This window comes from Capra hircus, chromosome 6 (genome assembly GCF_001704415.2).
Source record: "Capra hircus breed San Clemente chromosome 6, ASM170441v1, whole genome shotgun sequence".
NCBI classification, from domain to species: Eukaryota; Metazoa; Chordata; class Mammalia; order Artiodactyla; family Bovidae; genus Capra; species Capra hircus.
Window position 1 is genome coordinate 34,672,553 of NC_030813.1, and position 22,461 is coordinate 34,695,013.

The 22,461-nt window shown below is 38.7% G+C and overlaps 1 protein-coding gene across 3 annotated transcripts in view; it reads right to left on the reverse strand.

The window, feature by feature from the left end:
• CCSER1 (coiled-coil serine rich protein 1) overlaps positions 1 to 22,461 on the reverse strand; it is a 1,465,340-nt gene that overhangs the window by 1,113,209 nt on the left and 329,670 nt on the right. For all 3 annotated transcript variants that reach the window (XM_018049307.1, XM_018049308.1, XM_013964534.2), the window contains exon 5: positions 10,872 to 10,992. In XM_018049307.1, the coding sequence (XP_017904796.1) occupies positions 10,872 to 10,992 (121 nt within the window). The remainder of the gene's footprint in view (positions 1 to 10,871; positions 10,993 to 22,461) is intronic.

The window sequence follows — 22,461 nt, forward strand, 5'->3', positions numbered from 1 at the left end:
ATTGGAGTTTCAGCTTCAACATCAGTCTTTCCAATGAATATTCAGGACTGATTTCCTTTAGAATTGACTGGTTGGATCTCCTTGCAATCCAAGGTACCCTCAAGAGCCTTCTCTAACACAACAATTCAAAAAGCATCAATTCTTTGGTGCTCAACATTCTTTATGGTCCAACTGTCACATCCATACATGACTACTGGAAAAACCACAGCTTTGACTAGACAGACCTTTGTTGGCAAAGTAATGTCTCTGCTTTTTAATATGCTGGCTAGGTTTGTCATAGCTTTTCTTCCAAGGAACAGGTACCTTTTAATTTCATGGCTGCAGTCACCATTTATACTGATTTTGGAGCCCAAGAAAATAAATTCTATCACTGCTTCCATCATTTTCTCATCTATTTGCCATGAAGTGATGGGACCAGATGTTATGATCTTAGTTTTATGAATGTTGAGTTTTAAGCCAGATTTTTCACTCTCCTCTTTCACCTTCATCAAGAGGCTCTTTAGTTCCTCTGTGCTTTCTGGCATTAGTGTGGTGTCATCTGAATATCTGAGGTTATTGATATTTCTCCCACCAATATTGATTTCAGCTTGAGTTTTATGCGGCCTGGCATTTTGTATGATATACTTTGCATTTAAGTTAAATAAGCAGGGTGAAAATACCCCTTTCCCAGTTTGGAACCAGTCCATTGTTCCATGTCCAGTTCTAACTGTTGCTTCTTGACCCGTATACAGGTTTCTAAGAAGGAAGGTTAGGTGATCTGGTATTCCCATCTCTTTAAAAATTTTCCACCGTTTGCTGTAATCCACATAGTCAAAGGCTTTACTGTTGTCATTGAAGCAGAAATAAATGTTTCTTGTTTCTTCTGGAACTCTCTTGCTTTTTTTTATGATTCAATGGATACTGGAAATTTGATCTCTGGTCTCTCTTCCTATTCTAAATCCAACTTGAACATCTGGAAGCTTTTGGTTTGCATACTGTTGAAGCCTATTTTGGATAATTTTGACCATTATTTTACTTACACATGAAAAGAGCTGGATACAGATGACCTTCACCCAGAGGCCCTGTGGTGCTAAGATTCAGTGAGATTCAGGTGAGGTCAAAGAGGACAGGACTGTAAGGTGAGGCCAAAGAGGACAGTTACTAACCAAACTCTGATGCATGTATGTGATGAAACTGCTCACTAGTAAAATGGTCTGGACCTTGGCACATGCAACAATATGAATAAATCTCAAAAACTTGCTGAGTGAAAGAAGCTTTGCAAAAGAGACACAAAGTACGTGATTCCATTATGACATGCCTCAGTTTCTGATTTTTTTTTTTTAATGGGAGAGTTTTAAGGCACCTGTTGGTAGACAGTATATAAAGGCTACAGATCAGTATAGGAGGGAAATTATTAGTAAAGAATCATAAGACTTTACATAAGAACCTACATAAAATTTCATTGTTGTTGTTCAGTAGCTAATTCTTGTCTGACTCTTTGTGACCCCCAAGGACTGCAGCATGCCAGGCTCCTCTGTCCTCCACTATCTCTCAGTTTGCTCAAATTCATGTCCATTGAGTTGGTGATGCTGTCTAACCATCTTACAAAGTTTATTTGCATTTATGTGCCTTTTCAGTGAGAATCAGTGGTGACAATTCAAGAATACATTTATATGTGTTTCCCACATTAATTCCATTGATAACATCCAATATAAATTAAAAGAACATAAAAACTCCCCCTTGAATAAACTACTACTAATTCAAAATAACATGTTAGGATTATCATGATAATACATTATCTTATCATGATTACAATGAGTAGTTTCTCCTTTATCCTTGGTAAGGGCTTGGTATTAACTTCTAGTTAATAACTACATATAACTTGCCTTGGTTCTGAAAAATATATTGACTTAGTTCAGTTTTTACATTTCACCATCTCCAGTGGCAACACCCTAGTCCAAGCTACTGTCAGCAATCACTTAAATAGTCTCACTGTAGACATTCAACCTGTCCCCCATTTAGAGGTAAGCTGATAAATATTAACTATGAGTTCTCTGGGAGGGGGAAAAGCCTTGATTTATAGAATTTGCCAATTATTGTGGTAAATATACCCATCGAGGCTGAGAGAAAACTTCCAGCATGAGATCACTGAACCTGGAGTTGGGAAGCTATGGAGACAGTTTAGCTCTCCCAAGCCAGCTCCATCATACCAATGCCCCCACTCATGCATGCTCTCACTTCAGTTGTGTCCGACTCTTTGGAACCTTATGGACTATATCCCCCCAGGTGAGTTCTTTACCACTAAAGCTACCATGGAGGACCAACAATGCCCCACCACATCCAATTTGTTCCTAATAAGAAACCAGAAAAAAGTTTTCAAAAGATAAATCTAATTGTGTCACTTCGGCCTTACTTAGAAGCATGGGTTCGTTTTGTATTTTCCTCCCCTTTACTCCCACCAGCTTTATTAAATTTCTCCCTGATCCTAGCCATCACAGGATATTTGAACAAGCCCTTATCCTGCTGGTAAGTTCCACCTTTGCTTTTTCACTTACTTAACTAATATCCTCCAGATCTTAGCTCAGGTGTCACTTCCTCAGTGAATTTTTCCCTGACCTTTTGACCATGTTAAAGCCTCTTAGTATAAAGTCTTGTAACATGATATATCTCTGTATTACAACCATTGTCACTTCCACAGTCTCCCACTGTTTTAATTAATCAACTAATGTGTGTCTTCTTGACTATATCTAAGTTTAATGAGAAGTTTTCAAATCAAAATCTCCAGCCCTGAGCACAATACCAAGAACAAAACAGATACTCAAGAACTATCTATTTTTATGGATTAAATTAATAAATACATGTCTACTTGAAAGGATGAGTGAACATGTTCCCCTGAAATTTGAATAAGAAAGTTGGAAATTAGGTGATAATAGAATTCTTTGTGTGTTTCCAGTACAACTAGAGTTTGTTCAACAACTTTAGAAGATATTGTTAAAGTGAAGTCACTCAGTCGTGACCAACTCTATGCAACCCCATGGACTGCAGCCCACGAGGCTCCTCCATCCATGGGATTCTCCAGGCGACATTAGGGAGTACTTAAACTTTTCCAAATTTAACATATATACAGTATGAACTTATAAAACCAGTTAAAAGGAGCTGATAAAAATTTAAATTTATAAGGTTAAGGATTCTCTAAGAATAAAACAGGTTTTACCTGTTATTTAAAAATATACTAAGTAATAGCATCCATGATCTCTCAGAATCATTTCAACAAACCATCCTGAGGTAAACAACATGAACTGCTACATGGAGGCCTTGAAACTTAGGCTGAATGACAAACTGTCTAAGGAATGCTTTATTTCTAAAAAATGAAACACTAGATTACATCTCTTAAGAAGTTTAGAACTCTCCCTGTAAAATAAAATAAAATCAGAAGTGCACAAAGAAATAACCGAGTAAATTCTCACTCCTGTTTTCACCTCCATATTTCTATCTGTACAATTTTCCATAAAATCCCTTCATTGCAGATATTAAGCCATGGTATGTATAAATAGATTCTGTGTATCTCAAAAAAATTTCTAAAAAGAAGCACAAAAAAGTAATCCATTACCAATCATGGAAGCTGTATTCTTTCATTTTCCACAGATTCCGAATTTAATGTGCATTTGATGAGGTGCTCTTTCCTCAATCTGTGGTTTGATAAATATTTAGATTTGAGTAACATGCTAAATGTTACTAAGCCAATGAAACTAAGCCATGCCCTGTGGGGCCATCCAAAATGGGCGGGTCATGGTGGAGAGGTCTGACACAATGTGTTCCACTGGAGAAGGGAATGGCAAACCACTTCAGTATTCTTGCCGTGAGAACCCCATGAACAGTATGAAAAGGCAAAATGATAGGATACTGAAAGAGGAAGTCCCCAGGTCAGTAGGTGCCCAATATGCTACTGGAGATCAGTGGAGAAATAATTCCAGAAAGAATGAACGGATGGAGCCAAAGCAAAAACAATACCTAGTTGTGGATGTGACTGGCGATAGAAAGAAGGTAGGATGCTGTAAAGAGCAATATTGCTTAGGAACCTGGAATGTTAGGTGCATGAATCAAGGCAAATTGGAAGTGGTCAAACAGGAGAAGGCAAGAGGGAACATCGACATTCTAGGAATCAGTGAACTAAAATGGACTGGAATGGGTGAATTTAACTCAGATGACCATTATATCTACTACTGCGGGCAGGAATCCCTCAGAAGAAATGGAGTAGCCATCATGGTCAACAAAAGAGTCCAAAATGCAGTACTTGCATACAATCTCAAAAACGACAGAATGATCTCTGTTCGTTTCCAAGGCAAACCATTCAATATCACAGTCATCTAAGTCTATGCCCCAACCAGTAACATTGAAGAAGCTAAAGTTGAACGGTTCTAGGAAGACCTACAAGACCTTTTAGAACTAACACCTAAAAAAGATGCCCTTTTCATTATAGGGGACTGGAATGCAAAAGTAGGAAGTCAAGAAACACCTGGAGTAACGGCAAATTTGGCCTTGGAATATGGAATGAAGCAGGGCAAAGGCTAATAGAGTTTTGCCAAGAGAACGTACTGGTCATAGCAAATACCCTCTTCCAACAACACAAGGGAAGACTCTACACATGGATATCACCAGATAGTCAAACACTGAAATCAGATTGATTATATTCTTTGCAGCCAAAGATGGAGAAGCTCTATACAGTCAACAAAAACAAGATCGGGAGCTGACTGCTCAGACAACGAGCTCCTTATTGCCAAATTCAGACTTAAATTGAAGAAAGTAGGGAACACCACTAGACCATTCAGGTATGACCTAAATCAAATCCTTTATGATTATACAGTGGAAGTGAGAAACAGATTTAAGGGCCTAGATCTGATAGATAGAGTGCCTGATGAACTATGGACTGAGGTTCATGACATTGTACAGGAAACAGGGATCAAGACCATCCCCATGGAAAAGAAACGCAAAAAATGAAAACGGCTGTCTGGGGAGGCCTTACAAATAGCTGTGAGAAGAAGAGAAGCAAAAGCAAAGGAGAAAAGGAAAGATATGAGCATCTGAATGCAGAGTTCCAAAGAATAGCAAGAAGAGATAAGAAAGCCTTCCTCAATGATCAATGCAAAGAAATAGATGAAAACAAGAGAATGGGGAAGACTAGAGATCTCTTCAAGAAAATTAGAGATACCAAGGAAACATTTCATGCAAAGATGGGCTTGATGAAGGACAGAAATGGTATGGACCTAACAGAAGCAGAAGATATTAAGAAGAGGTGGGGAAAAAAAAGAGGACGTGGCAAGAATACAAAGAAGAACTATACAAAAAATTGTAACAACCAAGATAATCACGATGATATGATCACTCACCTAGAGCCAGACATCCTGGAATGTGAAGTCAAGTGGGCCTTAGAAACCATCACTATGAACAAAGTTAGTGGAAGTTATGGCATTCCAGTTGAGCTATTTCAAATCCTGGAAGATGATGCGTGAAAATTTTGCACTCAATATGCCAGCAAATTTGAAAAACTCAGCAGTGGACACAGGACTGGAAGAGGTCAGTTTTCATTCCAATCCCAAAGAAAGGCAATGCCAAAGAATGTTCAAACTACCGCACAATTGCACTCATCTGACACACTTGTAAAGTAATGCTCAAAATTCTCCAAGCCAAGCTTCAGCAATATGTGAACCATGAACTTCCAGATGTTCAAGCTGGTTTTAGAAAAAGCAGAGGAACCAGAGATCAAATTGCCAACATCCGCTGGATCATCAAAAAAGCAAGAGAGTTCCAGAAAAACATCTATTTCTGTTTTATTGACTATGCCAAAGCCTTTGACAGTGTGCAGCACAAGAAACTGTGGAAAATTCTGAAAGAGTTGGGAATACCAGATCACCTGACTTGCCTCTTGAGAAACCTATATGCAGGTCAGGAAGCAGCAGTTAGAACTGGACATGGAACAACAGACTGGTTCCAAATAGGAAAAGGAGTACGTCAAGGCTGTATATTGTCACCCTGCTTATTTAACTTCTATGCAGAGTACATCATGAGAAATGCTGGGCTGGAAGAAGCACAAGCTGGAATCAAGATTGCTGGGATAAATGTCACTAACTTCAGATATGCAGATGACACCACCCTTATGGCAGAAACTGAAGAGGAACTCAAAAGACTCTTGAGAGTGAAAAAGTTGACTTAGAGCTCAACATTCAGAAAACGAAGATCACGGCATCTGGTCCCATCACTTCATGGGAAATAGATGGGGAAACAGTGGAAACAGTGTCAGACTTTATTTTTTGGGGCTCCAAAATCACTGCAGATGGTGACTGCAGCCATGAAATTAAGATGCTTATTCCTTGGAAGAAAAGTTATGACCAACCTAGATAGCATATTCAAAAGCAGAGACATTACTTTGCCAACAAAGGTCCATCTAGTCAAGGCTATGGTTTTTCCAGTGGTCATGTACGGATGTGAGAGTTGGACTGTGAAGAAAGCTGAGTGCCAAAGAATTGATGCTTTTGAACTGTGGTGTTCGAGAAGACTCCTGAGCGTCCCCTGGACTGCAAGGAGATCCAACCAGTCCATTCTGAAGGAGATTTGTCCTGGGTGCTCTTCGGGAGAAATGATGCTAAAGTTGAAACTCCAGTACTTTGGCCACCTCATGCGAAAAGTTGACTCATTGGAAAAGACTCTGATGCTGGGAAGGATTAGGGGCAGGAGGGAAGGGTACAACAGAGGATGAGATGGCTGGATGGCATCAGTGACTCAATGGACGTGAGTTTGAGTAAACTCCAGGAGTTGGTGATGGACGGGGAGCCTTGGTGTGCTGCAATTCATGGGGTCGCAAAGAATCGGACGCAACTAAACTGAACTGAATTGTATTTTAATGTATTTAGAAGTCTATAGTTTAAAAATAATAAATAATTCTGAGTTTTAAAATTAATATTACTAATATTACTACCTATTTGAGCATCCATTGTTTTGACTTCCCAGCATCCATACCTGCCTTCTTCTACCAAGATGACCCATATTCTGAGAGTAGACCTGCTTTTTCCTCTCATCTCCACACTCTCCTCCAGGGTTTGTCAAGTCACCTGGTTCTAGTCAATCAAATCATCAAATATTCTTGGGTATAGTGATCGCTTCAACACAGTCATGTCAAATAAGCTAAGCTGGTCAAAGCCAATGACACTCATATATAGGACACTCATTGTTTGGATTAAAGGGAATGAGAAATCATTTATGCCCTCTGGATTTGATGAAAAAATAAAACTTCGTTGCAGAACCTCCTGAAGGCACTAATATCACTAGAGGAACCTCTCTGAAAGTAGAAACTACAGATCAGAAAGTCGAGAAAAGAGATGCAGATCGAGAAAATAACTCTCCATGACATTGTCTGAGTACCAGATTTAACCATACTTCAGGAATTTTCTACCTCCGTACTTTCAATTACATGAGCCAATTACAACCACCACCCTTGATTTTTCAGAAATCAATTTACATTGAGGCTTCTCTCATTGGTAACTAAGAGTTTTAAATTAATCATTACATCTGAATTATACTGTGTTCCTGTCATACAGTCATGAGAAAGTAAAGTATTAGTTGCTCAGTTGTGTTTGACTCTTTAAGACCTCATGGATTGTAGCCCACCAGGCTGCTCTGTCCATGGAATTCTCCAGGCAAGAATACTGGAGTGGGTAGCCATTGCTTTCTCCATGGGATCTTCCAGCCACACAGCCATACCTATCACTTAATTCTTAAAACAGCAGTGTGAGGTATGGAGGTCATACGTAATCTCCATTTGATAGATAACCACTATTTGAATGGCTTCATTAAGCTCACACTGAACACACATGTTAGAAGAGATCTGAAATATGAGAAGTATATGCCTTTCTGGTCAGCTCAAATGGTAACAAAAATATAATACAAACATTAACGAAGTAATCAATAACTAATTGAATGTGAGTGTGAGGGAAAAACATATTGAAAATTTTAAGAAAATAAGAATAATGATTGCCTTACATAAATACAGACATCAGAAGGAAAAAGCTTGAGGGGGCTAGTGCTATGTCGCTTCAGTCATATCCAGCTCTTTGCAACCCTATGGACTGCCGCCTGTTAGGCTCCTCTGTCCATGGGATTTTTCCAAATAAGAATATTGGAGTGGGCTGCCATTTCAATCTCCAGGGTATCTTCCCAACCCAGGGATTGAACCTTCCTGTCTTATATCTCCTGCCCTGGCAGGTGGGTTCTTTACTACTAGCGCCACCTGGGAAGCGTTTGAGGGGGATAGAGGAGTCATTAATTTGGTTCAAACAAACCTAGTGTAAGATTCTGGTAGGACGCCTAGTTAGACAAGCCAAATGAAGAACTTGATACATTAGATTGCATTAGGAAGAGTCTTCAGGAGAAGAGTATGTATCTGTAAATCATCAGATCAATAATGTTGATAGTTGGAAGCTATGAAAGGGGAAACATAACTAAAACTTCTGTGGATTTTTAGATTTCAGATCCTTTAACAATATCACTTCACATAAAACTCAAAATGACCCTGTAAAGGTGGTGATATCATGCTCATAACAGAGAAGAAAAAAAAGACAAAGAGTGTAAAGTAAAATGTCTCAAATTTTCTCCTAATATGTAGAAAAGTTTTTAACTAATATCTCTCTGATTCAGAAAAACAAAAACAAAACCTTTAAAAAAAATGACTAATCCTATTAAGGGAGAGTGTTTAAAAAAGAAAGTAGATTCAGAGAACACAGAGGAGTATCAGAGTGAATGTAGGGTAACGGAAATAACCAGTTAACAAGTACTGTCTACTTCAATATAGACCTAAGAATAAAGACGAATGAATATTTATGAAGCCACTAAGAATGGAAAATATATTTTATGTAAGCAAATAATACGATTCACCAGTTTTAAACAGAGTCACTAAAAGATAATTAAAGAATTTAAAATCCAACTTACAAATATATAAACTCACATACCTTGCAAAAATGCATTTGAGTTTTCTAATATAATTCAACTGGCATATGTGAGATGTAACTTTCTTCCTATTAGACAAAAAAAGGCTTTTCAAACCTAAAAATTACACTATAGAAACAGTAGTTCACTTTTAGATTGTATTAAAAATGAATTACAATCATTATTTCTGAATTGGTTAGTATTTCTTTCCTCTACAATGAGAACATTAATACTATTTTCATGCCATCAAATATAAACATTGCTCCACTTGAATTCAACATTACTGTATATAACATTAAGAGATTTTCTAAGTGATTTCACAGAGTATCAGACACTATCATATTCCAGGAAACTTGGTCTTCAGGAACATATCCAGTAGAAAGACATCAAGAAACAAACAAGTATGATAAAGTTAATCTAATAGATGAAAGTGAAAAAGGAGAGTGAAAAAGTTGGCTTAAAGCTCAATATTCAGAAAACTAAGATCATGGCATTCGGTCCCATCACTACATGGCAAATAGATGGGGAAACAGTGGAAACAGTGGCTGAGTTTAGCTTTTTTGGGCTCCAAAATCACTGCAGATAGTGATTGTAGCCATGAAATTAAAAGACGGTTACTCCTTGGAAGGAAAGTTTTGACTAACCTAAACAGCATATTAAAAAGCAGAGACATTACTTTGCCAACAAAGGTCCATCCAGTCAAGGTTATTGTTTTTCCAGTAGTCGTGTATGGATGTGAGAGTTGGAGTATAAAAAAAGCTGAGTGCTGAAGAACTGATGCTTTTGAACTGTGGTGTTGGAGAAGACTCTTGAGAGTCCCTTGGACTGCAAGGAGATCCAACCAGTCCATCCTAAAGGTCCTGAGTCTTCACTGGAAGGACTAATGTTGAAGCTGAAACTCCAATACTTTGGCCACCTGATGCGAAAAGCTGACTCATCTGAGAAGACCCTGATGCTGGGAAAGATTGAGGGTAGGAGGAGAAGGGGACGACAGAGGATGAGACGATTGGATAGCATCACCAACTCAATGGACATGGGTTTGGGTAGACTCCAGCAGTTTGTGATGGATAGGGAGGCCTGGCATGCTGCAGTTCATGGGGTCGCAAAGAATTGGACACAACTGAGTGACTGAACTGAACTGAATAGAAGAAAACACTCGGTACTTCAGGGTAACTCCTTCTGTTGCCAGGAAGCCTTGGCAACCCCATACATCCCCTAGTCTCCAAGCTAAGACTTTAAAGCAAGCATGGCAACACTTTCACAAGTTGGTTGTCCCTTTTAATTTACTTAATACATAACTAGAAATAAACCTAGTTTATTAGATACTTCAACTTCATGTATCTTATATTTACTACTATGAATTTAATTCTTTTGGCCATTATAAGAAAAAGTATTATTTATTCAATAAAAGATCAAATTTAAATTTAAGTGATACTTGATCTGTTTAAATGGAAAAATATGCAAACTTTAACCAATGTAAAGTTAAAAATAACTTAAATTATTTATAAAGTACAAACCTGTTTAAGCCCAAGAAATGTATATATGAAAATGTTCATATTTTGCACCATTGAAGCTTACAACTATAAAATAAGGGTTCCAAGAACAGTACATACATAATCATAGTATTAAGAAAATAAAGCCTTCAGTCTACTTACTCACATCACCGAGATAAGGTATCAAAGTGAAACCTGAATGGTATATAGTTCAAACACATAACCTCAAAAGACAGAAGTTATTCATTGAGGCATTACAGGATAAATCATTTTTTTAATATGCATAATTTATTTCTGTTCTCTCAATATACTAATATCAATATATTCATTATAAATCACAATTTCTGAGGGATCTAACTTTGATCAGTTATCTAATTATCTAATAAAGTTTACAAAACTTGAAAAACCAAATGAACAACTTACTGTTTTGAAGGTTCACGCAATTTGAGTTCTTCTCTTTTCTTCATCTCTATGGGGGGTTCCATAGGAGTGAGAACTACAGCAGCACATGAAACCACAGAATGGTATGAATCCTCCCGGCAAACTGTTTTATTAGAAATAATAATTATAAATGTCATAATTATTTAACTATTCTTTTAAATTTCAGTCAAATGAGATAATTCAACTAAAATATTATCATTAAATTATCTTTAATTATCACTTTCTAGTCTGTCTTTCCACTGACCTTAGTACTTTTTCTTTTCTTTCTTTACGCTACACAGTGGAAAATGTGTTGCCTACACTTTATAATTCTTCCATTTATAAAAGCTTTTCATTGAAAAATAAGAAGTACACAAATTAAACACAGTTAATCTTCACAAGTGAGTGAGTGAGTGAGTGTAAGTCTGTCAGTCGTGTCTGACTCTTAGTGACCCCAAAGACTATACAGTCTATGGAATTCCCCAGGACAGAACACTGGAGTGGATAGCCTTTTCCTTCTCCAGGGGATCTTCCCAACCCAGCAATCAAACCCAGGCCTCCCGTATTGCAGGTGGATTCTCTGCCAGCTGAGCCACAAGGGAAGCCCAATCTCCACAAATCACTACACAAATAAGAGATGCTAATCATAACCAGTGACACACATACTGCTTCTTTCAAAGCCTGTCATGGAGATGCAGGCTGATACTCAGTTTAAGCACAGAGGTCTAAGTGTATAGGTGCATTGCTTCCTTCTCTCCCAGTAATAAACCCAGGTGACATTTTATAAAAGGATAATCAAAGGAAGTCATTTGTCAATAGAAATCAAAGTGTAGCAAAGAAATAAAAACTGATAGCGTGGAAATATTTGAGTTGATTGTAAATGAATGACCAATAATCACTGATCTCAGTACTCATTTCAAGAACCATGACTGGGACAATGATGTAGAAAGAAGCAAATACTAAAGATGACAGCACACATTAGTGAAAGAGAGGACAAAAATACAATCGGAGCATGCAAGTCAGCCAAATAGTCTAGAGCTGTGATCTCAAAGAAAAGAGATGTAAGAAATGATCCCAGTGTTCTTCAATTTTACCCTAAAAGTATCTGGTGAATTATTAATCTGCTTAGCACCGGAGTCTAAGATATAACACAGATGACCACTAAAAGCAAAGCTGAATCTGAAGCACTCTTGTAGCACTCAAGAGTCAAAGATTTCTGCCCAGCATGTGTCAAAGATGAGGAGCTCAGGTTTCCTCATCATCTCTCCAATACCATCAAATTAATTTTTTAACTTAATTTTCTCGACTTATTCTTGGCATGAGCTTTGAGTCCGAAACAAATAAATTTATCACAGCTTGGAGAATAAAACTATATTATATTTTAAATTTTCACTGTTGCCTTAAACACTGCTAGTGATGAAACAGACTAAGGATGAAAATTACTGATTCATTCCTCTGAGATAACATTCACTTATTCAACAAATACTTGGTAAAATAACTTGTATATTCCAAGAAATATGCTTAATGGTAGTATTCTCCTGTGGGCAAGAAAGAAATGTTCTCTCTTCTCCCAAGTTTTAAAAAAGTCTTAATTTCTTCTAGAGATATCTCTCAAGAATTAGAGCAATAAACTTCTGACCAGATGAAAACATTTACCTAGATCTCTAGGAGGGAATACCAAGAAATGGGAATACCAGACCACCTGACCTGCCTTTGAGAAATCTGTATGCAGGTCAAGAAGCAACAGTTAGAACTGGATATGAAATAACAGACCAGTTCCGAATCGGGAAAGGAGTATGTCAAGGCTGTATATTGTCACCCTGCTTATTTAACTTACATGCAAAGTATATCATGAGAAATGCTGGACTGGATGAAAGACAATATGGAATCAAGATTGCTGGGAGAAATATCAATAACCTCAGATATGCAGATGAAAGTACCCTTATTGCAGAAAGCAAAGAGGAACTAAAGAGCCCCTTGATGAAAGCGAAAGAGGAGAGTGAAAAGGTTGGCTTCAAACTCAACATCAGAAAACTAAGATCATGGCATCTGGTCCCATCACTTCATGGCAAACAGATGGGCAAACAGTGGCTGACTTTAGTCTTTTGGGCTCCAAAATCTCTGCAGATGGTGGCTGCAGCCATGAAATTAAAAGACACTTGCTCCTTGGAAGAAAAGTTATGACCAACCTACACAGCTTATTAAAAAGCAGAGATATTACTTTCCAACAAAGGTCCATCTAGTCAAAGCTATGGTTTTTCCAGTAGTCATGTATGAATGTGACACTTGGAATATAAGGAAAGCTGAGCGCCAAAGAACTGATGCTCTGAACTGTGGTGTTGGAGAAGAGTTGAGAGTGCTTGGACTAAAATAGGGGATCCAACCAGCCCATCCTAAAGGAAATCAGTCCTTAATGTTCACTGGAAGGACTGACCCTGAATCTGAAGCTCCAAAACTTTGGCCACCTGATGCAAAGAACTGACTCATTTGAAAGACCCTGATGCTGGGAAAGATTGAAGGTGGGAGAACAGGATGACAGAGGATGAGATGGTTGGATGGCATCACCGAATCAGTGGACATGAGTTTGAGTAAGCTCCAGGAGTTGGTGATGGACAGGTTTCCAACTTTGTCAGTGTTTCATTTGCTATTATTTTCTCCCATTCTGAAGGCTGTCTTTTCACCTTGCTTATAGTTTCCTTCATTGTGCAAAGGCTTTTAAGTTTCATTAGGTCCCATTTGTTTATTTTTGCTTTTATTTCCATTACTCTGGGAGGTGGGTCATAGAGAATCCTGCTGTGATTTACATCAGAGAGTGTTTTGCTTATGTTTTCCTCTAGGAGTTTTATAGTTTCTGGTCTTACATTTAGATCTTTAATCCACTTTGAGTTTATTTTTGTGTATGGTGTTAGAAAGTGTCCTAGTTTCATTCTTTATAAGTGGTTGACCAGTTTTCCCAGCACCACTTGCTAAAGAGATTGTCTTTTCTCCATTGTATATTCTTGCCTCCTTTCTTACACTGTTGGTAGGAATGCAAACTAGTATGGCCAGTATGGAGAACAGTGTGAGGATCCCTTAAAAAAACTGGAAATACAACTGCCATACAACTCAGCAATCCCACTGCTGGGCATACACACCGAGGAAACCAGAATTGAAATAGACACGTGTACCCCAATGTTCATCGCAGCATTGTTTACAATAGCCAGGACATGGAAGCAACCCAGATGTCTGTTGGCAGACTAATGGATAAGAAAGCTGTGGTCATTTACACAATGAAATATTACTCAGCTATTAAAATGAAAGCATTTGAATCAGTTCTAATGAGGTGGATGAAATTGGAGCCTATTATACAGAGCGAAGTAAGTCAGAAACAAAAACACCAATATTAACACATACATATGGAATTTAGAAAAATGGTAATGATGACCCTATATCCAAGATAGCAAAAGAGACACAGATGTAATGAACAGACTTTTGGACTCTGTGGGAAAAGGCGAGGGTGGGATGATTTGAGAGAATAGCATTGAAACATGTATATTATCATATGTGAAATGTATCGCCAGTCCAGGTTTGATGCATGAGACAGGGTGCTCAGGGCTGGTGCACTGGGATGACCCTGAGGGATGAGATGGGGAGGGAGGGAGGGAGGGTCAGGATGGGGAACACATGTACACCCATGGCTGATTCATGTCAATGTATGGCAAAAACCACCACAATATTGTAAAGTAATTAGGCTCCAATTAAAATAAATAAAAAGAAAAAAAAAGGCAATGGAAATGAAAAAAGTCTATATATTGAAATGATATTTATTTAAAATCTCAGATAAAATAGCTTACAGATTTCTAACCATGCAGAGAGAAATTTAAATATTTCTGATACAAATAGTGAATTAATGCTAGATTCTGACAGGAGTCTACACTACAAGATCAAATAAAGTAAAATGAGAATAATAGCTGTTAGCCAATACAAGTCTCTACCTTACCACTTTGCTAATAAGGAAATGAGCACACAGTTTTAAACATGCTAGAGATATAAGAAGAAAACAACACACAATGTTTATGGAATAGGTGTTCATAATTGTTCATACTTTTTCACATTTGTAACATTGAGTAGAAAAATTTTTACAAAAAGTGTTACAGTAAGATAATTTGATTATGCTAATTGTTTTGAAAAAGGAGCAACTCCACGTCCAAGGAGCGGTGGCTGTGTGGGCGCAGAAGGGCCTAGGGAAGCTACTCCATGTTCAAGGTCAGGAGAGGCGGTGGTGAGGAGATACCCCTCATCCAAGGTAAGCAGCAGTGGCTGAGCTTTGCTGGAGCAGCCGTGAAGAGACACCACACATCCAAGGTAAGAGAAACCCAAGGAAGACATCAGAGGGCAGACACACTGAGACCGTAATCACAGAAAACTAGTCAGTCTAAAACCACGGACCACAGCCATGTCTAACTCAATGAAAAAAAAGCTATGCCATGTGGGGCCACCTAAGACGGGCGGGTCACAGTGGAGAGGTCTGACAGAATGTGGTCCACTGGAGAAGGGAAAAATCTCCAATCAGGCTTCAGCAATATGTGAACCATGAACTTCCAGATGTTCAAGGTGGTTTTAGAAAAGGCAGAAGAACCAGAGATCAAATTGCCAACATCCACTGGATCATGAAAAAAGCAAGAGAGTCCCAAAAAAATATCTATTTCTGCTTTACTGACTATGCCAAAGCCTTTGACTGTGTGGATCACAAGAAACTGTGGAAAATTCTGAAAGAGATGGGAATACCAGACCACCTGACCTGCCTCTTGAGAAACCTATATGGCCAGGAAGCAACAGTTAGAACTGGACATGGAACAGCAGGCTGGTTCCAAATAGGAAAAGGAGTATGTCAAGGCTGTATATTGTCACCCTGCTTATTTAACTTCTATGCAGAGTACATCATGAGAAACGCTGGGCTGGAAGAAGTACAAGCTGGAATCAAGATTGCTGGGAGATACATCAATAAGCTCAGATATGCAGATGACACCACTCTTATGGCAGGAAGTGAAGAAGAACTCAGAAGCCTCTTGATGAAAGTGAAAGAGGAGAGTGAAAAACTTGGCTTAAAGCTCAACATTCAGAAAACCAAGATCATGGCATCTGGTCCCATCACTTCATGGGAAATAGATGGGGAAACAGTGGAAACAGTGTCAGACTTTAAATTTTGGGCTCCAAAATCACTGCAGATGGTGACTGCAGCCATGAAATTAAAAGACACTTACTCCTTGGAGTTAGACAAGGCTGTGGTCCTAGTGTGAGTAGATTGACTAGTTTTCTGTGATTATGGTTTCAGTGTGTCTGCCCTCTTGCAACACCTACCATCTTACTTGGGTTTCTCTTATCTTGGACGTGGGGTATCTCTTCACAGCTGCTCCAGCAAAGCACAGCCGCTGCTCCCTACCTTGGACTAGGGGTATCTCCTCATCTGCGCCCCTCCCGACCTTGAACGTGGAATAGCTCCTCTAGGCCCTCTGGCACCCCTGCAGCCACCGCTCCTTGGACGTGGGGCAGCTCCTGGCGGCCGCCGCTCCTGGCGGCCACTGCCCCTGGCCTCCGGCAGGGGTAGCTCCTCTTGGCTGCTCCTGCACTGTCCCAGCCTGGCGCTCTCCGACGCCGACCCGGTCCTCGGACGTGAGATAACTCCTTTAGGCTGCCACCCCTGACCTCGGAGGTGGGGTAGCTCCTCTCGGCCACGCTCTGCACATCTTCGCAAACGCCCACGCTCTGCGCGTCATCGCAGCCGTGCGCAATGGCCCTAATGTAATCACACTAGGATCACAGCCTTGTCTAACTCAATGAAACTAAGCCATGCCCCGTGGGGCCACCCAAGACGGGAGGTCATGGTGGAGAGGTCTGACACAATGTGGTCCACTGGAGAAGGGAATGGCAAACCACTTCAGTATTCTTGCCTTGAGAACCTCATGAACAGTATGAAAAGGCAAAATGATAGGATACTGAAAGAGGAACTCCCCAGGTCAGTAGGTGCCCAATATGCTACTGGAAATCAGTGGAGAAATAACTCCAGAAAGAATGAAGGGATGGAGCCAAAGAAAAAACAATACCAAGTTGTGGATGTGACTGGTGATAGAAGCAAGGCCCAATGCTGTAAAGAGCAATATTGCTTAGGAACCTGGAATGTCAGTCCATGAATCAAGGCAAATTGGAAGTGGTCAAACAGGAGATGGCAAGAGTGAATGTTGACATTCTAGGAATCAGCGAACTAAAATGGACTGGAATGGGTGAATTTAACTCAGATGACCATTATATCTACTATTGTGGGCAGGAATCCCTCAGAAGAAATGGAGTAGCCATCATAGTCAACAAAGGAGTCCAAAATGCAGTACTTGGATGCAATCTCAAAAACGACAGAATGATCTCTGTTCGTTTCCAAGGCAAACCATTCAGTATCACAGTCATCTAAGTCTATGCACCAACCAGTAATGCTGAAGAAGCTGAAGATGAACGGTTCTATGAAGACCTACAAGACCTTTTGGAACTAACACCCCAAAAAGATGTCCTTTTCATTACAGCAGACTGGAATGCAAAAGTAGGAAGTCAAGAAACACCTGGAGTAACAGGCAAGTTTGGCCTTGGAATATGGAATGAAGCAGGGCGAAGACTAATAGAGTTTTGCCAAGAAAATGCACTGGTCATAGCAAACACCCTCTTCCAACAACACAAGAGAAGACTCTACACTTGGACATCACCAGATAGTCAACACCAAAATCAGATTGATTATATTCTTTGCAGCCAAAGATGGAGAAGCTCTATACAGTCAGCAAAAATAAGACCAGGAGTTGACTGTGGCTCAGATCATGAACTCCTTATTGCCAAATTCAGAGTTAAATTGAAGAAAGTAGGGAATACCACTAGACCATTCAGGTATGACCTAAATCAAATCCCTTATGATTATACAATGGAAGTGAGAAATAGATTTAAGACACTAAATCTGAAAGATAGTGCCTGATGAACTATGGAAAGAGGTTCATGACACGGTACAGGAGACAGGGATCAAGACCATGCCCATGGAAAAGAAATGCAGAAAAGCAAAATGGCTGTCTGAGGAGGCCTTACAAATATCTGTGAAAAGAAGAGAAGCGAAAAGCAAAGGAGAAAAGGAAAGATATAAGCATCTGAATGCAGAGTTCCAAAGAATAGCAAGAAGAGATAAGAAAGCCTTCCTCAGCAATCAATGCAAAGAAACAGAGGAAAACAACAGAATGGGAAAGACTAGAGATCTCTTCAAGAAAATTAGAGACACCAAGGGAACATCTCATGCAAAGATGGGCTCAATAAAGGAGTGACATGGTATGGACCTAACAGAAGCAGAACATATTAAGAAGAGCTGACAAGAATACACAGAAGAACTGTACAAAAAAGATATTCACGACCAAGATAATCACGATGGTGTGATCACTCACTTACAGCCAGACATCCTGGAATGTGAAGTCAAGTGGGCCTTAGAAAGCATCACTACAAACAGAGTTAGTGGAAGTGATGGAATTTCAGTTGATCTATTTCAAATCCTGAAAGATGATGCTGTGAAAATACTACACTCAATATGCCAGCAAACTTGGAAAACTCAACAGGGGCAACAGGACTGGAAAAGGTCAGTTTTAATTACAAACCCAAAGAAAGGCAATGCCAAAGAATGCTCAACCTACCGCACAATTGCACTCATCTCACACGCTAGTAAAGTAATGCTCAAAATTCTCCAAGCCAGGCTTCAGCAATACATGAACCATGAACTTCCAGATGTTCAAGCTGATTTTAGAAAAGGCAGAGGAACCAGAGATCAAATTGCCAACATCTGCTGGATGATGGAAAAAGCAAGAGAGTTCCAGAAAAAACATCTATTTCTGCTTTATTGACTATGCCAAAGCCTTTGACTGTGTGGATCACAATTAACTGTGGAAAATTCTGAAAGAGATGGGAATATCAGACCACTTGACCTGCCTCTTGAGAAATCATATGCAGGTCAGGAAGCAACAGTTAGAACTGGACATGAAACAACAGACTGGTTCCAAATAGGAAAAGGAGTACGTCAAGGCTGTATATTGTTACCCTGCTTATTTAACTTATATGCAAAGTGAATCATGAGAAACGTTGGGCTGGAAGAAATACAAGCTGGAATCAAGATTGCCGGGAGAAATATCAACATCATCAGATATGCAGATGACACCACCCTTATGGAAGAAAGTGAAGAGGAACTAAAAAGCCTCTTGATGAAAGTGAAAGAGGAGAGTGAAAAGTTGGCTTAAAGCTCAACATTCAGAAAACCAAGATCATGGCATCTGGTCTCATCACTTCATGGGAAATAGATGGGCAAACTGTGGAAACAGTGTCAGACTTTATTTTGGGGGGCTCCAAAATTACTTCAGATGGTGATGCAGCTATGAAATTAAAAGACGCTTACTTCTTGGAAGAAAAGTTATGACCAACCTAGACAGCATATTCAAAAGCAGAGACATTACTTTGCCAACAAAGGTCCGTCTAGTCAAGGCTATGGTTTTTCCAGTGGTCATGTATGGATGTGAGAGTAGGACTGTGAAGAAAGCTGAATGCCAAAGAATTGATGCTTTTGAACTGTGGTGTTGGAGAAGACTCCTGAGCATCCCTTGGACTGCAAGGAGATCCAACCAGTCCATTCTAAAGGAGATAAGCCCGGGTGTTCTTTGGAAGGAATGATGCTAAAGTTGAAACCCCAGTACTTTGGCCTCATGCAAAGAGTTGACTCATTGGAAAAGACTCTGATGCTGGGAGTGATTGGGGGCAGGAGGAGAAGGAGACGACAGAGGATGAGATGGCTGGATGGCATCACCCACTCGATGGATGTGAGTTCGAGTGAACTCCGGGAGCTGGTGATGGACAGGGAGGTCTGGCATGCTGCAATTCATGGGGTCGCAAAGAGTCAGACAGGACTGAGCAACTGAACTGAACTGAACTGAATTATTTTGTACTTTACGAAACAAGAAGGCACGCTTTTCTTATAATGAGAAAAATTGCTTTTACACTACACTATTTAAAATTACTATAGGAGTTAAAATCTGGGGTCTTCGAGAGCAGGCAACTTCATTTTCCTCTAAATAGTGTTTAGTGTTTTCCAAATTTCCTATGGTGATCTTTTCTTACTTTTATAGACAGTAAAAATAAAACATATGTTAAAATATAGTCCTGAGAACAGAGTGGATGAACATGTGTGAAATACTGATATTGGCCTCATGTCAGTACAGCTTCTTGAAATTCCTTCAGGAAAACTTATTTTTCTAATTTAATGATTCTAAATTCAATCTCATTTTCTGAAGGCTTCCTCCTTCTTCCTTTCTCTTGCCTACAAAAATCACATTTTCAAAAGGCATTGTGACTAGACTAGTTGATTATTCTAAAATAGATAAAGGGATAATACTAATTTCATAAATTTCCCTCAAATTCATCTATTTCCATACTTCCAGGGGCTTTTGATTTTAATCTAAGTGACGGAGGTACAGTGGCACGTTTAGTGACTGTCAAAGTTGTAAGAACCTGAGCTTGAGGCAAGGATGATTTCTACACTTTTCAAATCTCATCAAGTATAAATGGTTCATCATTCAGATTTAACTCTATGATGGGAAAAACGGCTTAGAGAGAGCAGAGAATGAAAACAAACAGGAATTCTCAAATTTTAATTACTCACAATATTTAACTGTCCTTATAAAGCTGGCTCTCAAATCTATGAAATTTTGTTAACTTCTAAATTTTAAAAATGCAATTTTATGGAAAAGCAGGTAATTATTTAATAGTAATTTTAAAGGCATGAGTTAGTGTCAAGGTTCTGCATATTTCAGTAGGTTTCCAGCTGCCATTAATTGAAAAAAAAATCAATACATTTTTCACTATTGCTTCCAACCAAAGATGCAAATAATTATTTGAGGCACTAACTTACAAATTTATGTGCTAAATTTGCTCTTCTGTGAAAAGAATTGTTGTTGTAAATGTATTGCAGACAATTCCATCATAGGCTTCTGTTACTAGGAATGTCAGAGGAAGGCTGACTGAAAAATTAAAGGCCCTATTTCTTTCTGGATAGATAAAGCCTTTTCCCCAAGATTGGGGTCACCCACCAGGGCATTCTGAGAAGGTCACACGTATAACTGCTAGAACTACATCCAGAGGAGGTAAGTTATCAGCAAACATCAGTTACTATGAAAAGAATGATTCAGACATGAGAAACTGATCATTGATTATGAGATTATACAAATAGGGTTTAAAGATGAATGAAAATGCATAAGCATCATAAGAGTTACTTACTCTTAAGTTTTTGTTGTAAGCACTAATCTCATTTATTTCTAGGTAGTTAAAATATATGAACACAAAAAATGATTAAACCTACTGGACTCCAAAGTTCAAAATCAGTATAACTTGGGACAGAATAGAAATCATTTCTAGGTTTAAGATTGAATAGTCTGATTTCACCATGTAACCTTTTATTACACCTCAAAGAATGTGTTATCATATGAAACGATTCTCCAATATTACAAAATGTTTCTTTCACACTCATAATAAACTGAGATGCAAAACCTAAACATTGATATTTTAAGTTGACTTTTCTCTCCAGTTTTATACATAACACTGATTTAATTATTAAACTTCTTTGTTTGGACTTTTAATTTATAAAATCAATTTAAAGCACTAAAAAAGCAATAAATTCTAATAATGTTCACAAAAAAGGCCAAAGATTTATTAGGAGGGGCATCTTTCTTTTCCATGAAGGATTAAGACATTCAAATTACTAAGGATACCTAGAGTATGGTTAACTCATAAAAAGAAAAGAAAATGAAGTTGCTCAGTCATGTCCAACTCTTTGTGACCCCTTGGACTGTAGCCTCCCAGGCTCCTCTGTCTATGGAATTTTCCAGTCAAGAGTAATAGAGTGGGTTGCCATTTCCTTCTCCAGGGGATCTTCCCAACTCAGGGATCAAACCTGGGTCTCCCGCATTGCAGGCAGACGCTTTACCATCTGAGACACCAGGGAAGCCTGGTTAACTTATAAGTATCACTTGTAAGTACATTTGAAGTCACCATGCCAATTCATCAAAATAGTTTACTATCAATGATCAAATTGTAAGCTTAAAAGAAAAGAATTTGCTTTTTGTCCTGGAAGTGTTCACTTTTCTATTTTTCTCTCTTTTTTGTTGTTGTTTTTACTTTTCTTTATCTCTAATTGCAAAAATAAACCATGTTCACTCTCCTAATCTTCATGCTGATTCTTCCATGTTCTAGAGAGCTTTAATGTCTTCAGAATAAAGTTTCCTCAAGAGTACTTTAAAACATAAAAAAAAAAAATGTTCAGGATCCATGTATTTACCACAAAACAACCCACCAGTAAAGTTTAACTCACTGAAAGGCTAGTATTTATTTAACAAATGCTTAAAGAACATTATATGGTAGGCCTAGTTTTTGCATTTATGCTTATAGTATTTTCTTTTGCTGTTGTTGTTCACCAACTCTTTGCGACTTCTTGGATTGCAGCATGCCAGGCTCCTCTGTCTCCACTATCTCCCAGAGTTTGCTCAAATTCATATCCATTGAGTCA